At 34.9% G+C, this 15,800-nt stretch overlaps 3 protein-coding genes across 3 annotated transcripts; 1 reads left to right on the top strand and 2 right to left on the bottom strand.

The window, feature by feature from the left end:
- Positions 1 to 1,620: 1,620 nt before the first annotated feature.
- LOC135795340 (tetraspanin-7-like) lies at positions 1,621 to 3,451 on the bottom strand. The gene is made up of 5 exons (XM_065307001.1): positions 3,203 to 3,451; positions 2,956 to 3,144; positions 2,723 to 2,896; positions 2,541 to 2,666; positions 1,621 to 2,484 (listed from the first exon to the last, which is right to left on the bottom strand). Exons 1-5 carry the CDS (start codon positions 3,278 to 3,280, stop codon positions 2,329 to 2,331), a joined length of 723 nt encoding a protein of 240 aa, XP_065163073.1. The 5' UTR covers positions 3,281 to 3,451; the 3' UTR covers positions 1,621 to 2,328.
- A 616-nt stretch (positions 3,452 to 4,067) lies between these two features.
- Positions 4,068 to 8,879, top strand: kdn (citrate synthase). The gene is made up of 6 exons (XM_065306998.1): positions 4,068 to 4,373; positions 6,829 to 6,981; positions 7,047 to 7,433; positions 7,495 to 8,031; positions 8,109 to 8,213; positions 8,269 to 8,879. Exons 1-6 carry the CDS (start codon positions 4,329 to 4,331, stop codon positions 8,428 to 8,430), a joined length of 1,389 nt encoding a protein of 462 aa, XP_065163070.1. The 5' UTR covers positions 4,068 to 4,328; the 3' UTR covers positions 8,431 to 8,879.
- Positions 8,880 to 9,735: 856 nt separating this feature from the next.
- LOC135795339 (uncharacterized) lies at positions 9,736 to 11,266 on the bottom strand. Its single transcript, XM_065306999.1, has 6 exons — positions 11,061 to 11,266; positions 10,444 to 11,005; positions 10,294 to 10,393; positions 10,144 to 10,233; positions 9,929 to 10,084; positions 9,736 to 9,873 (listed from the first exon to the last, which is right to left on the bottom strand). The coding sequence occupies exons 1-6, from the start codon at positions 11,242 to 11,244 to the stop codon at positions 9,826 to 9,828; spliced, it is 1,140 nt and encodes a 379-aa protein (XP_065163071.1). The 5' UTR covers positions 11,245 to 11,266; the 3' UTR covers positions 9,736 to 9,825.
- Positions 11,267 to 15,800: the final 4,534 nt, after the last annotated feature.

Raw genomic sequence — 15,800 nt, 5'->3', positions numbered from 1 at the left:
CCACTCTGCCGACAAGGTAATGAAATTCTGAAGTATAAATAGGGACCGTAGACGATTAATAAAATCGAAATTAATTTTACGTCTTTCGTTATCTGCGCGGCGATGACGCTTGCACACGGGCCACTGCAATTGCGAAAATTTGTTATTGCATCATGTACCTACATTATGCACACGGCAAAACAACGCTAATATTGTTTCTTGCACTACTCTCCCTTGTAGTACGTAGGACCATAGATACAAAACCGTCGTCGCCATCACCATCGCCGTAGTTCTGATGAAATAATAACAACAACAAAGCGTTCCAGTTTTGTTACGGCTGCCTGCATTGCCGCCGGTTTACAACTTTGTTGGGCTATTAACAACTGCCGCAGTGATCACGCTAAACTTTCATATATGCATGTACTTAACTAACGTTTTTATTGCAGTTTTGATAAGGCGCATAGACACAAAAGGCACTCACTTTAGTGGGTCAACCTTAAAGCTGAGGCGAGTAAATATTTGTTGTATGCTTGTACTTGCAGAGCTCAGCGCTCTTGAGAAATTATGAATGTTTTAATAGTCGTTTTGTAGAGCAACGTCATTTCTCTTAGCGCGCTACGCCGATATATCGAGAAATTGCGCATTGACATGCAAACACGATCAATCGCTCGATCGGCCATTATCGGCCGCAAGCTGATCAATTCTTTTCACCCACAATACACAACGATTGCAAATTAAACTCCGAATGAAAAAGACACCGCTGTATGCAAAGTTTGTATTGCTGTTTACTGCATGTATTGCATTTACTCATTAGTTTTCAATTTGACTAATTGCCCATGAGCAGATTTGGTTATTTGTCGCAATTGGCACTGACACCGATGACTAATTTTGCGTTCTGAGTTCTCGAGCTTTGCGAATTTGCAATGCAAATGCGCCTTGCGGAAGCATTCCTTTATTGTCTTCTGAATCGTTTTGTGTTGCCCGCGCACTTCGACAAGTGGCTGGTGGCTGTCTATCGTGCCGGCGTCGCGCTATTAATTCAGCTCGCATTAAAATAAAATACGGTAATGTGTGAGCAGGCTTGCGCCGCGTACACATACGCTTACATACGTTACGAAAAGACAAGTTCATAGTAAAACGACACGCCCGTGGCGCCGCCGAACCCAACAGGTGGGTAAAAAACACCGCCGCAATTGCGCCGACTATACTCTCGCCTCGGCTACTTTTCCATTTGTTTATCATATTTTATTATACAAGTAGACAATTCTAATAGTACAACATGCACCGCGATGTAGTTAACTCGTTTCTATTATTTACTCCACTCCGCACAACTAAAAAGTGCTACACAAATTGCTGCTAGGTTTTTAAAAGCCTATTAAGCACTCCGCGGGTCCAGTAGATGCAATATAAGTTTTTTTGTGCTTAAACGATATTTCTGAATGATAAAACGATGAGAAATACATTCACACTAATAATTTATGGAATTATAACTTAAATATGATCAAAATCTTGCTTACAGCGTCATCTGTGAATTGAAATACAAACCTATAAAAGTATGAAAGAAATCTATTGAACAGGAATTTTATTTTTGCATAAATTAACGTCAGATACAATAGAAATTAATGAAAAAATATTACATGCTGCAATACACGTGTTTTATTTAATAATGATAATACAATACAAGTATACAATATAACATATATAGATATTATGCAATATTTAGTTTTAATATAGATACATATTTTTGTATCTTTTGTTTTTTCGCAAATACCCAACTTGGATTAATTTAGATAGTTTGCTTTTATAATAAATAAAAGCTTAACTTGCGTTGGATATTTGTAAATTTTCAAGTCTAAGAATATAATTATCCATAACTTGAATAAAAAACGCTCATAAATATTCAAAAAATATGTAAACATATTGTATTCGTTGGTATAACAGTCGTGAGTAGTAAAGTTACAAAGTTATATTAGAGAGCAAATAACACATAGAGTTTCAAAGTAGTTAAATTTTTAAAATTGTGTAGCACACTAACAATTTCGTAATATTTAGCACGTTTATATCAGTTCTGAATATTTGCAAACCCTTCTTTTCAAATTTTAAAGATAGAATAAATAGTATATAATAAATATATGGTTACTTAAATTTGATCAGTTTCAGTGTTATCATAATTGGACGCTTAAATTTTTAAAGTACTTGAAGTGTTAATTGATTTACGTGTTTGTTCATGTTGAAGTTAATTGTAAGTCTGATATGAGTAGATTTAAGTAGACAAGGTAATATTACCTTTCTCATAAACTGTGAATATTTTTCATAGAGTTCGTGTAGAATTTTGATGTAATTTTAGATTTAGGCCATCTGTTGATAACGTGCTTTGTTTGCTGAACGGGCCAGGCAGCATGCGAAGAATACTCCTAGTAATGGCATAAATGCCAGGACGAGTACAACGATTGCCAAAGCTCCTACATTGTCACGAATGTAATTGACTACCTTGTCATAACAACCCTAAAAATTATTCAGATCATAGTTAGATTATTAGAATAATATTGCGATGTATTTACTTCAGTGTAAATTTGAGTCGGATCAGAAGTTTCACAGTCTGGAACAATGCAACATGAAATCGGTGTTGGCATAGACGGACTCAAATCCAGCCAGTCGGAATATCTATGATTACCACAGCATTTTAACTAAAATATAATATATTTAATTTTTTATTGTTGGCTTTTATCGAATTAAAATTTACAGTTTCTTGCATCTCATCAAAGTCAGCAATGAGTTCGTCATTTCCAGGACGGTAAAGATGCATGCTTTCATTCAAGCCCTTGTCAAATCCGGCCAAAAGTTTAGTGCGGTATGCAAATATAGATACGCCTGTGCCAAACAGCAAGACGAAGATCAATGCCAAATACCCTCCGTACTACAACATACAATTTGTAAATTAACTATTTGCATAGTGTATTAATTCCAAAAATGTACCAAATACAACAACGCTGGTTGACCTTTGGCTGTGCACACACACGCCATGGTGCTGACGATGGAAATCGACGCACCGATTGCGATAAACACATATGGTATCGACTCGGAAAATTCAGTGCTCATCTCCATGAATTTATACAAATACGTTACCATCCATAAGCCAATTATTATATATCCCAAGCCGATAAACTATGAAAACAAAGCGTATTTCTAGTAAAGTTTGTTTATATCGAGCAATTGCACTTACAACAAAACAGACGTTAAAAAGCATAAGCATGCTTTTAGAGCACCATAAGTTTTCAAAGAACCCTTGTAATTTTGCCATCTTTGCAGTCTACCGTATTTTTATTACGTTATAGTTCAAATTTCCTAACTACGCGGAATTTTAATAATAACACTTTAATGATTAACGCCACTGTTTACCCTTGGCCACTACCTACAGTCAGTCTAGAATGAATTGCGCAGGAATCGCAACTTGGCATTTATCGATCCCATATTAGAGGTTTCAGATTCCTGAACCGTCATCAAAGATTTTCCTAGCATTTTCAGCAAGGTAAAATTGGAAACCAAGCTTAGTTTAAACTTGAATATGAAGAGGGCAGTAAAAGCTGGTGTGTATAGAATTACAGCAAATTAATTTAGTAATCAAATTCATAGGTGGCGCTAGCCTATGCACACAAATGAAGAATTATGAGTTGCATATCTGATAATTTAAGATTTATAAATTGAACTCACTTTAGTTACGAGCTAATTCATACATGTTTACTTTTAAGATAAATCGTTCTAGAAATAGAATCTGTGCTGGTAATTATATAAACTTATTAAATGTTTTTATGCTGGACGTAAATATTGTGATAACTGATAAAATAAAACATAAATGTTGGCAATTTTTTTGTCTGTCGGTAGTTTAAGCATGTGGCGATATCGTGTGTCCATTACGATACAGCCTTGCGATGATATGATATCCACAGCACAACGATGCTCATCACACGCTGAATGAGGTTGGAGCTTTGAGGCCGTTTGGCATATTGGTAGAACAGTTCGCATTTCGATGCGATGTGTGGAAACACGCTTGCGCGCAACACGCGCTCTCCGTGATGCCTTGCGTCGAAAACAAGGCAATAAGCATGCTGCGTGCTGTCGGTTTGCCGAGCCTGCCGATATTCCGAATCCAACGAGTGACGCGGATACCGCATACTCACTCGCTCGCACGCCGTAGGCGCACACACCACAACGCCGCGCGCGCATTTCAGTCCATTTCAGTCAGTGTATCACAGTCGGTTCGCACGTTTTGCATCGTGCAATCATTTAACAGTGAAGATCGGCACATCGGCACGGTTTGTTTTTTTCGGTGAATCGAAACTACGATAAACATGGCACTATTTCGCGTCTATTCTAACAAGCTCCCAGAATTCCAGGTACGTACAATTTTATTTTTGGCTGTATAATTGCCGTCACAAAATGTGTCTTTCCCTCGCATTCACCCCTCTCAAAATCGCCTTGTGGGGTTGTCGTGTAACTAAGGGTAGAATATTACACTACAATCGGCGTCTGGTAAACAATCAGTTTTCCTGCCGGATATTACTGCCATGTATCCGCATAACTGGATATTATTCGCAATGTGAGTCAGTAAGAGTTGCCTTGCAAAATTGCTTCGTTGGCTAAGCATGGTCGGCACTTTTCTATGCGATATTCATAAGCAGGTAGCCAGCAACGCTCAAATATTCGTGATATACAGTAGTCTTCAAATATAAAGCTTTCCAGATTTTCGCTTAGGTTCGCTGATTCACACTTTGTATCTGCCAGTGAACAGAGGTGACGGTTATATAACACATAAAACGGTCATTCTTACTTGCGGATCATGCGTTGACCTTGTTCAAATTTTTTGTTTAAAATTTTCCGAGTAAAGTTTTGGAGCGATGCGAAGGTTCGAAAGGTCAACTAGTATATTCTAAAATAACTCTAATATAGTATATACAACGTTAAACCTTCAATACAACCGGAATAAGTATTTTTTACATTCGGAAAATATGTCCGTAATGAAACGCACGTTCATTGTCATTGTAAATTTATGACAGTCTCCTTGAACGTCATCGTTTGGTATTATATACCTGCTGGATAATCATGTGATTATCCAACAATTCCACGTTTTACATTATCATTCGAATTCGTAATTTTTGCTAGTTAACTGTATTATTCTGAATTAATTATCTGATGCTCCGAGGGACAAATATTCTTGTAAAATCAAAGTACTGTTCTACTTCAATCATTAGATATTAGAACGGTTAATGTTCAAACTGTTAAATCGTCAAGTTCACAAGTTTATGGCATTGACCGAAATTTCAACGTATACTCTTATCTTTATTTGAAGCTTCAAAATAAAAATAAGGCAATTTGGTAATTCCAAAAACCTAGTTAAGTGGTAATCGTTACAATAATTCTGAGAAAATCTAGTCTGATGTCATTTTATGCTATCGTCAGCACGCTACGATAATTATTCTCTGTTTTATGTTTACACACGTTTCAACGTGATACAATTCAACAAATTTACGTAATTTTAGTATACTTTCATTGATACAATGAGTGCTTGCCAAGGTCCCGTAAATACTACTTATTTTATTTTCAAACGACAGCACGCAAACTTAGCAACTATTAATTCAGCAAATTAGAGGTTTTTTTTTACCTTGGTTATTGTAACTTCAAAGTCATTGCCAAAGTTTTCGACTTTCAGTGCAGATCTACACTATTTTATAAACTGTATGTAAATAGTTTTTCACGAGTGTTGTTTTATCCTTTCATAATTTACATAATAATACGTTATTTCAATCGAAAAACACTATAATTATACAATTACCCATATTCTAATGATATAATTGTTGTCAATTGCTCAGCTGAGACATATATCATACTATATATCATAGTTAGCATATATTTGTTCAAAGGATCATTGGGAATAGACTTGAAATATTGTCGGAAACTATATTTTTGGTAGCCCGTTACGTTTTATTTTTTTTGCCTATTTTTAGGCACCTTGTGCGTAGATGTAAACTTCGCAATGTATGTAAACCCACGCTTTTCAATTCGATCAAATAAATTAATACCAACTAGCTCTATATTTGCGTTACAGTCGTAACCACATACTTTGGCACGAACATTGCGTTTTGGAAAATTTCAATTATGTATGTTCATAGATAATTTTAATGCATAACGTTTGGCGCCGATTGCTCAACAGGCAGGCGTTGCAACGATTCCGATCACTTATGTTCTAAGTTTTCACACAAGACTAAAGGTTAGTGGGTATTTTCGTCGCATCCAAACGCTCGTCGGCCTACTTACTTTAATTAAATCTGCGATGTGATAATTGTCGCGCCGAGCGTTTTTTATTGATTATAATTGATTAGCAAATGATTAGCTTATCTCTGGAATAATAGGTACTTACCTGCGCGCGACTTCGCTCGCTATCTATACTGTATGCTCGTGTGCCCGTGTTTGTATAATCAGTCACGTTGTTGCCAAGGACGACGATTTATTACAAAACTCGCATAATTATTTCAGTACATGTATGAAATATGAATTTTAAAAATCCCAATTTTGAAACCTTAGTTTTTAACTGCAATGTGGCTGTATTCTTAATAACGTTCCGAGTTTATTTGCGAATGATAACAGATGAACTCCGTGTCATCTGATGCACGCGTCGTGTATGCACTTTGGAATTTTGGAATCACCTCTCTATTTTATTTAGAACTTGGTAAACATTAGATCTTAACTCTAAACGCATCGCTGGTAGCGTTTAATGTTGGCAAAATAAATGCTGTAATTATTTTTCATAGTTAAGGAGTTATCTGTTCAAACAAAAACATTTCTTATTTACAGAAAGTTCTATCGCAAGCGTGCCGTCAATACAGTGATGCATCGACAGATCTCAAGGCCGTTATGGCATCGAAAATCCCCAAAGAGCAGGAGCGCGTTAAGAACTTCCGGAAGGCGCACGGCAATACCAAAGTTGGTGAAGTTACCGTTGACATGGTAAGTTATAACTTAAAACCGTGTGATTGGAGTATTTATCCATGTTTTTTTTTAATTTAACATAGATGTATGGTGGCATGAGAGGCATTAAAGGTTTGGTTTGCGAAACTTCCGTTCTGGATCCGGATGAGGGTATCAGATTCCGTGGATATTCTATTCCTGAATGCCAGAAACTGCTACCCAAAGCTCCAGGTGGTGCAGAACCTCTGCCTGAAGGTCTTTTCTGGCTTTTGATGACTGGCGATGTGCCTACTGACGCTCAAGTGAGGCAAGTGTCCAAGGAATGGGCAGAGCGTGCAGCCTTACCAGCACACGTCGTAACTTTGTTGAACAATTTGCCCACAAATGTGCATCCGATGTCTCAGCTCAGTGCGGCTGTTACCGTCCTTAATAGCGAGAGTAAATATGCTAAGGCTTATTCTAGCGGTGTTCACAAAACCAAATATTGGGAGGTAACTTTGACTGTCCAAACAATCTTATATTTGTTTACGTTATTATATTACATTTTTGTAGTACGTCTATGAAGATAGCATGGATTTGATTGCGAAACTGCCAGTGGTCGCGGCCACCATCTACCGCAACACCTTCAAGCACGGCTCAGGGATTGGTGCCATCGACACCTCCAAAGATTGGAGTTACAACTTTACGCAAATGTTGGGCTTTGACGACCCACAGTTCATTGAACTGATGCGTTTGTACCTGACAATTCACAGTGATCACGAGGGTGGTAATGTGTCTGCGCATACTACACATTTGGTGGGATCTGCGTTGAGCGATCCTTACCTATCGTTTGCTGCTGGTCTAAACGGTCTTGCCGGACCTCTGCACGGTTTGGCCAATCAGGAAGTACTTATCTGGCTGCAGAAGTTGAGGCAGCAAGTCGGAGACAAGGCAACTGAGGAGCAGATGAAGGAATTTATCTGGAAGACGCTCAAAGGTGGACAGGTCGTTCCCGGCTACGGTCACGCCGTACTACGTAAGACCGATCCGCGTTACACTTGCCAGCGTGAATTCGCCCTGAAGCATTTGCCCAATGACCCCTTATTCGGTGTATGTATAAATATTTTACTATTTTTCACTATTTTGCTTTCCAATTTTGTGTGTATGACTGTTATTTGTTGTTTTAGATTGTTTCGAATGTTTACAAAGTTGTGCCACCAATTTTACTGGAACTTGGAAAGGTGAAGAACCCATGGCCAAATGTTGATGCCCATTCAGGTGTACTTCTTCAGGTAGGATTATATAATAAGTAGTTTGCGGGTGTTTAACTAATACACCTGTTTTCAGTATTATGGACTATCGGAAATGAATTACTACACCGTGTTGTTCGGTGTTTCGAGAGCTCTCGGCGTTCTCGCTTCTTTGGTTTGGGACCGTGCCTTGGGTCTGCCAATCGAAAGGCCGAAATCCATGTCTACGGACACTCTTATGAAGGCCCTGAAAGCTTAAACGCACCATACACAACCTCAATGCCAGTTTATAATATCTGTATTTCTGTCTGACATGGTCTTTACTTTGCATATGTTTATGCATACGGACAATCCTCACTACTTACCAACATCATTATCGGAATTACGTAGGTTGCTCCTAACTTATGTTACCATTTTACAGATACGATTTTTATCGTGTGCGCGAACCGTAGGGTTATGAATTTTGTATATTATTGAGTTATTTATTGTCTCAGTCAGGGTAGTTGAGATTTTGTTTGTTTTATAAGCAATTTATTTATATGTTTTGATTGCTCACTTTAAACGCACCTAGGGAAAATTATTTAACACTGAGTGGCATTTACGTTCATCATGCTGCTGACTTCTATCTGTACAAACCTTTTTTTTTAGAAAATGTATAATAGTTACAAGATATTTTATTCTACAAAATAAAACAAGTTGGACATGTTAGGTGTAAGTGTAATATGAAATCAAAGTGTGTAGAATGTAGATGGAAAGGATTATGAATTCCTGTAAATGGGCGGCTAAAACAATTACTAACTTACTAATAACATGCAAAAGACTTGGCATGCCATTACATTTATTTATTCAATCAATAACTTTTACTTCAACAACTTTGACTTCAGTGCAAATTGCTTCTGTAGTTGGACGAGAAGGCCAGGGTCAGAAAAGCGAGGTGAGATTTATTCGCTAATGCCATTTTACGAATAAACGGATCAAATGTTAAAATATTAGTTTGTATAATTATTTCTAATTTTAGCCCCAATAGGGACAAACCGCATCTATATTAAATGGATAGCCTACGATTCATTTTGAAAGTGTAATTGTGTTAAATTGATGCTAAAAAATCTTGGTGCAGATTTTTCATGCCAATTGCTATTTATAACACCGACTGCAATTTTAAAAATTTAATGCCGATTTAAGCGTTGAAATTATATTTATCTTCAATTTTATCGGGTGTTCAGAATGATTTTGTAGGGCAGGATATTTAATATTTTCAGTGTGCAACGCCGTATCATTATAGTTCAAAGCCAAGTATTTTACTTGTACTAAATGTATTATAGTAAATTCCTGAAATTTTATTTATCTGCTTGTAAGAAAGTGAGCACAAACAGCTTGTCACTCTAGTCAGTGGCGTTAAAATGCACGCATTTATATTAAATTCGCAGAAGAATCGTATGTGAATATAATGTAACTGCATTAATTATGGTGACAGCGGAACTTAAATATCCACTACTTATTATTTATTTTCAATGCGTTTTTCTATATTTTTAAAATAGTGAATTAGGGCTAATGTGTAGCTAAATTTGGAATGCCATTGCATTACATGCATTTTATTGCTGTTAATAATTTTACAGGTGGAATTAGTGCAACAAGTCGTTGTAACGATTGAGATTTATTCTCCACTAAACAAGGCCATATACGAATATGCCGTTTTCAGAATCTGTAACATAGATAAGTTATCAGATACTATACGAATTAATAAAACCAATACTAACTGTGACAAACAGAATGTGGTCAACCGAAATTAGGGATCCACCAGTCATCTTAAAAGTACGTTGTGATCTTAACAGCATGAGCAACATGTCTCTCCCCAATTCATAATCTCCATCCCAAGGAATAGACAAGTACACTGTAACAATTAGTGATTCACTCTAAAATAAACGCGTTAATTCTAATTTTGGTTTCCATAAATGTATTTGTTTGTTTTTACAGTGTTTATTAGTCGTTGTCCAAAGATACAAGTGATACCAGTTCCATAAAACCACATAAAGAAATGAGCACCAAAAATAATTGACATTTCCTGAAATATTATTAAAATTGATTATTATTGGCATAGACTGCATAATTATTAATGTATTACAATCTTAAGCTGAAAAGCAATCATACTCATTACAATTGGAGAGTTTACCACATGTATAACGAGAGTATTTCCAGCAAGCGGCATGAGTTGACCTGCAAGGCTAAGTAAAGAAACATAGATTTATAGGTCAATGTTTAGAAAAATTCTTACTCTATTAAATGATGATGATATTTCACACACTCACGAAACTGACGCCTTCGATCTATTGGATTTGGAATCTGTTGTATTTGCATTAACATATCTTTTAAGTGATTAATGAATGCGCATAATAACTCAGCTTGTGAATTGTAAATCCAAGTTATCAGAAACGTATCGATTGCCATGCAGAAACCGCCAGAAACTTGCATTAATAAGATTGCATATCGAATTCCGCGCTTTTTTAAGTTGAGAAAAGGATAATAAATTGGCATCAATAATCCACATCCTTCCTCGATTCCATCTGGGCAACTAATTGAAGCAAATCCGATATATACGAAAACGGCCATTAGGTAATATCCTGAAACAAAAAGTACTCCACCGAAGCTCACTTTTTTGTTTGTGATATCAAAAGTATTTGGTTTTTCAACGAGCCGGAAATCAGAGAATGTTTTAATAAGTTCTTTTGCTTCTTCTCTTTGCTTATAGTGTGCATATGTTAAATATGCAGCTGACACACCAGATACAAGGCCCGAAAAATCAGGAGCATTATCAGCGTAAATAAACGCATGGGTTCCTGCAAATGACAAGTAAATCTACCGCAAATAACCAAATATTAAATAAAATAATACTTAAATGTTTCACTAGATGATTAAAAATACCAATCATAAATGTCACGAACGGAATAAATGTTATTATTAAGCTGCTGTATTTAAATTTCGAATAATACCAATCGAAATATTGTACTTTCAGTGTGCCTTTTAACAGACGATCAGCAAGTTTGGATAGTTTTAGCACATTTTTTTCGAACGACATTTTTATTGCCGTATCTACTGTGCTACTGATGCTAGTCTCATAATTCTTTTAAGACGCTCCCCATTTATATCATTGTATAATTAAATAAATGAGTGAAGAGGATATATTCTAATTGTATCATTCTGTAATATAGAAGAATTAGAAGAAGAACTTCAATGATTACTAGGTTTGTATGACAGAATGTGCTTCCATATAACAGATTAATATATAATTGATGGCCCGTAAGAACTCAGATGGTAAGTAAGTACAAATTATTGTTTATTGTTAATTTATTGTTTAGAATTAATATGTAATTTCGATTTGTTTTGACATGAATAACTTCAAACGACTTATTAATTTAGCAAATAGTAAACAGAATTTTCATACGACTAATATTAAACTAATAATCTGACAGTTCCACCAAATTAGTATTATTAGTAATGAAAAGATAATCTTCATGTTTTTTCGCGTTGTAGTATTTAAGTTAAGTTTAAGTAAGCAGTCTAATAAAATTTACTAAACAAATGATCATTATTATAATAAATATACCCTATAATTATCCCACTCCCGATACTACTTTCGTCTCATTCTCTCGCAGTGCAGTATTCTGAAGGTTTTACTTCTACCGCGTGTGAACTGCACACATGATTTTTATTTAAATTTCTATCTGCTAGAAAATTTTCCAATCTTCCATAATCTTTAATTTTCTGGTTGCTATCTCTTTTAGTTTAGAAGATATTCGACTGTCGGAAATCGTGAAAATAAATTATCAAGCACCCCGCTTCCTTGCCCATTTTTTAGAAAGTAGCATTTTTCATAAAGTATGTATATACGGTGTAGAAAATACCCTGTATCTCGTGAACAAATGGACATTTTTAAAGTTTGTCACCGCCATATTCAAGCTCGAGAGTTTCTCTACGCGGGGCATACCTTGTCTATCATCTAGCCCTTTTAGAAATGCTCCAAAAATCTTCTTAAAAATAGACATTTTACAAAAAAATTAAAAACATAGCGCGCAAAACACCCTGTATATCGCGAATAAATTGAATTTTTCAAAGTTTGCTACGGCAATTTTAAAGTTTATAAGTCTCCCTACACAATGCATTTTTTCTCAATCTTCTAACCCTTCCGAAAGTGTCCTAAAATGCCTTTTAAAAATTGGCATTTAAAAAGAATTGAAAACATGGTGTTGAAAACACCTTGTATCTCGCAAACTAGTTGACTTTTTTAATGTTTGTCACCACTATTATAAAGTTCGAAAGTCTCCCTACAGGATGCATATACTTCCGATTTTCGAACCTTTCTGGAAGTGCCTTAAAATGCCTCTCAAAAGTTGGCATTTTTAAAAAAAATTGAAAACATGGTGTGCAAAACACTCTGTATCTCGTGAACTAATTGACTTTCTTAGAATTTGTCACCGCCACACTAAAGTTCAATAGTTCCTCTACATAATGCATCTTCTTTCAATCTTCCAGCCCATTTGAAAGTGCCCTAAAATGCCTTTTGAAAATTGGCATTTTTCAATAAAATTGAAAACATGGTGTGAAAAACACCCTGTATCTTGAGAACTATTTGACTCTTTTAAAGTCTATCTTAAAGTCCGAGAGTTTCTCTACGCAATTCATATCTTTTCAACCCCCTAACCCTTCCAGAAGAACCCTAAAAAGCACTTTGAAAATAGCCATTTTTGTCCCAAAAATTTCATTTTTTGTTCGAATAACAGGGTCGAACAATTTTGTTAAAATTTTTTTCGGTTCAAAAACAGGGTCGAATGTTTTTCTTAATTTTTTTTTGGTCAAAAAACAAGGTCGAATTTTTTTAGTCGAATAACAGAATTGAACTTTGTTCTTAATTTTTTTTGCTAGATCAACAGACTCGAACTTTTTTCTTAAAATTTTACCGTCAAAACATTAAATTAAAAAGTTGGAATTTTGAATTCCTGAATGATAAAACAGTAAATTTATTTTAAATTTAATAAAAATTATTAATTATGAAAAAATTGGCGAAGGCGCCTGACATTTAAAAGAGTTGTTGAATTAATTATTGAGAACTACCTCATTGTGTAGAAGGGCTCTTAATGATAAAATTTAAACAACTTTTCTCGTAATAGCAGTAAAGTTTTTTCCTGCAAATCTCAGGTGAAATGTGCACTCCCATCGAGACTTAAGAATCAATTATCGCGGGAACTAATAGAGATAAACAAAAACCAAAAACACCCCGATGTGCAGCATCAAATCCTAGATATGATAACATTTAAAAAAATTGAAATGTAACATATGCCTAAAAAAAATTCCGCCCCGATTTTCTCGGAAAATATTTAAAATAGAAAAGAACTTTCTTCATTTTGTTCATGTCGGGATATGGATCTATAAAATGGCAGATTTAGTTTTTTCATTTTCCAAAGTTGACCAAAGACCACTCAAAAAGATTAAGAGGTTACACTTGACTCTTTTTGGACTCAAAAAATTTTTTTTAAGCTAGAAGAAAATGGAAAACGCTAATCGATTGTGTTTTTCAAGGGGATGAAATATATGAAGTCAGTTTTCCGATAACATCATTATTTCGGAAAATGGGTGGCAAATTCTACACTGATCCATTAAAATCACTTCTCCGATTTACCCCAAATGTTTTCAATTGAAGTAAGGCATCACCCGGATTTCATTAATCCAGGTTTGGTTGCCCTATCTTAATTAGTTTTCATGTTATTGACCATTTTTAATTATTACGTAAGTGTTGATAACTGAAAACTTTAACATGTTATATAATGTAAAATGTAAATCTACATTCAAATATGAAAACCGTTTTTCTCTATCTCTAATGGCTTTCAAGATAAGTGCGAAAAACTTGTTTCAATTAAAAATATCATATCATATCTTTATGAAGATGCCCTCAGGGCGAAACATGTCAAACTCAACATATAAAATTGTAAAATCCAATAAAATCACGTAGAAATTTAATAATTTAATATTTTAAACTATACAATGGATTACGTGTTCATAAATGAAAGTAATAAAATTTTATTAAATATAAAATAAAATTACTGTTTTATCATTCAAAAATTCAAAATTTGGACTCTTTAATTTAATGTTTCGACGGGGAACTTTAAGAAAAAAGTTCGACTCTGTTGTTCTAGCAAAAAAATTAAAGAAAAAAGTTCAACCCTGTTATTTGACTAAAAAAATTAGACCTTGTTCTTTAACAAAAAAAATTTTAAAAAAAGTTTGACCCTGTTCTTCGACCGAAAAAAAATTTAACAAAATAGTTCAACCCTGTTATTCGACTAAAAATGAAATTTTTGGGACAAGAATGGCAACTTTCAAAGTGATTTTTAGGGCACTTTTGAAAGGGCTGGAAGATTAAAAGAGTATGCCTCGTGCAGAGGAACTATTGAACCTTAATACGACGGTGACAAATTTTAAGAAAGTCAATTAGTTCACGAGATACAGAGTGTTTTGCACACCATGTTTTCAATTTTTTTGAAAAATGTCAATTTTTGAAAGGCATTATAGAGCACTTCCAGATGGGCTCGAAGATCAGAAGGGTATGCGTAATGTAGGGAGACTTTCAAACTTTAAAATAGCGGTGACAAACTTTAAAAAGTCAATTAGTTCGCGAGAATCAAGGTGTTTTTCCCACCATGTTTTCATTTTTTTTTCTGAAAAATGACAATTTTTAAGGGCCATTTTATGGCACTTCCGAAAAGGATAGAAGATTAAAAAATAATGCATTGTGTAGGGAGACTTTCAAACTTTAAAATTGTCGTGACAAACTTTAAAAAATTCAATTAGTTCACGAGATACAGGTTGTTTTGCGCGCCATGTTTTTAATTTTTATGAAAAATGCCAATTTTTAAAGAGAGTTTTGGGGCACTTCTAAATCGACTAGAAGATTGACAAGGTATGCATCTTGTAGAGGAACTCTTGAGCTTTAATATAGCGGTAACAAACTTTCAAAATTAGTTTAATTCGTGCACAAAGATAATAGGTTGTTATCTACATCATATTTACATACTTTATGAATAATGCCACTTTCTAAAAATAAAACACTTTTGAGCATTTTCAGAAGTGCTAGGGGGTTGCAAATGTATTCATCTTGTAGGGAAACTTTTTAACTCTAACATGGTGGTGAGAAACTATAACAAAATCATATAGTTCGGGAGATACTGGGTGTTACTTTGCAGACCACAATAAAAACGAAATTTTCCAGTATTACTCGTAAATATCTTATCTCATATTTGAAATGTGGGATTGAATGTGCAGGGCACGAGGGCAGAGCAGATCGTTATTCGCTATTCGCTCTCGTTATTGCTGAGTAATCATAAGTAGTATATTTCGCAGTATCTAAAGGGACGCATAGCAAAAAAACGTAAAAATTAAAACAACTCAAATTAAATGCTGTTCTAAAAATACATCCTTATTTTGCTTTTAGGATTTTATTATGTCACAGGAGCAGGACATTAAATAAAGTGTACTACACTTATTTTTGTGACAGATGCCATAAGATAACGTGATACATTATTAATCCCTTTGAATAAAAAATGTAGTATGGTGCAGCTTTATCAATATGGAACATAAAAA

Source organism: Atheta coriaria, unplaced genomic scaffold, assembly GCF_025399875.1.
Source record: "Atheta coriaria isolate IRGN ID8LTWV9N9 unplaced genomic scaffold, Caltech_Dcor_3.1 hic_scaffold_7_pilon, whole genome shotgun sequence".
In the NCBI taxonomy this organism is placed as follows: domain Eukaryota; kingdom Metazoa; phylum Arthropoda; class Insecta; order Coleoptera; family Staphylinidae; genus Dalotia; species Dalotia coriaria.
The sequence above is the reverse complement of the archived record's forward strand: the minus strand, read 5'-3'. Positions and strand labels throughout refer to the sequence as shown.

Bases quoted from the DNA above. Each gene is read 5' to 3' on its own strand.
- LOC135795339 (XM_065306999.1), bottom strand. From the start codon at position 11,244: ATGTCGTTCGAAAAAAATGTGCTAAAACTATCCAAACTTGCTGATCGT. The intron at 10,085-10,143 runs GTAAAAACAAAC...CGTTTATTTTAG, and splicing joins GACAACGACTAATAAACACT to AGTGAATCACTAATTGTTAC. The intron at 9,874-9,928 runs GTTAGTATTGGT...TCTATGTTACAG, and splicing joins ACCACATTCTGTTTGTCACA to ATTCTGAAAACGGCATATTC.
- LOC135795340 (XM_065307001.1), bottom strand. From the start codon at position 3,280: ATGGCAAAATTACAAGGGTTCTTTGAAAACTTATGGTGCTCTAAAAGC. The intron at 2,897-2,955 runs GTACATTTTTGG...TGTATGTTGTAG, and splicing joins AACCAGCGTTGTTGTATTTG to TACGGAGGGTATTTGGCATT. The intron at 2,667-2,722 runs GTAAATTTTAAT...ATTATATTTTAG, and splicing joins TTGATGAGATGCAAGAAACT to TTAAAATGCTGTGGTAATCA.
- kdn (XM_065306998.1), top strand. From the start codon at position 4,329: ATGGCACTATTTCGCGTCTATTCTAACAAGCTCCCAGAATTCCAG. The intron at 4,374-6,828 runs GTACGTACAATT...TCTTATTTACAG, and splicing joins ACAAGCTCCCAGAATTCCAG to AAAGTTCTATCGCAAGCGTG. The intron at 8,032-8,108 runs GTATGTATAAAT...TTGTTGTTTTAG, and splicing joins CCAATGACCCCTTATTCGGT to ATTGTTTCGAATGTTTACAA.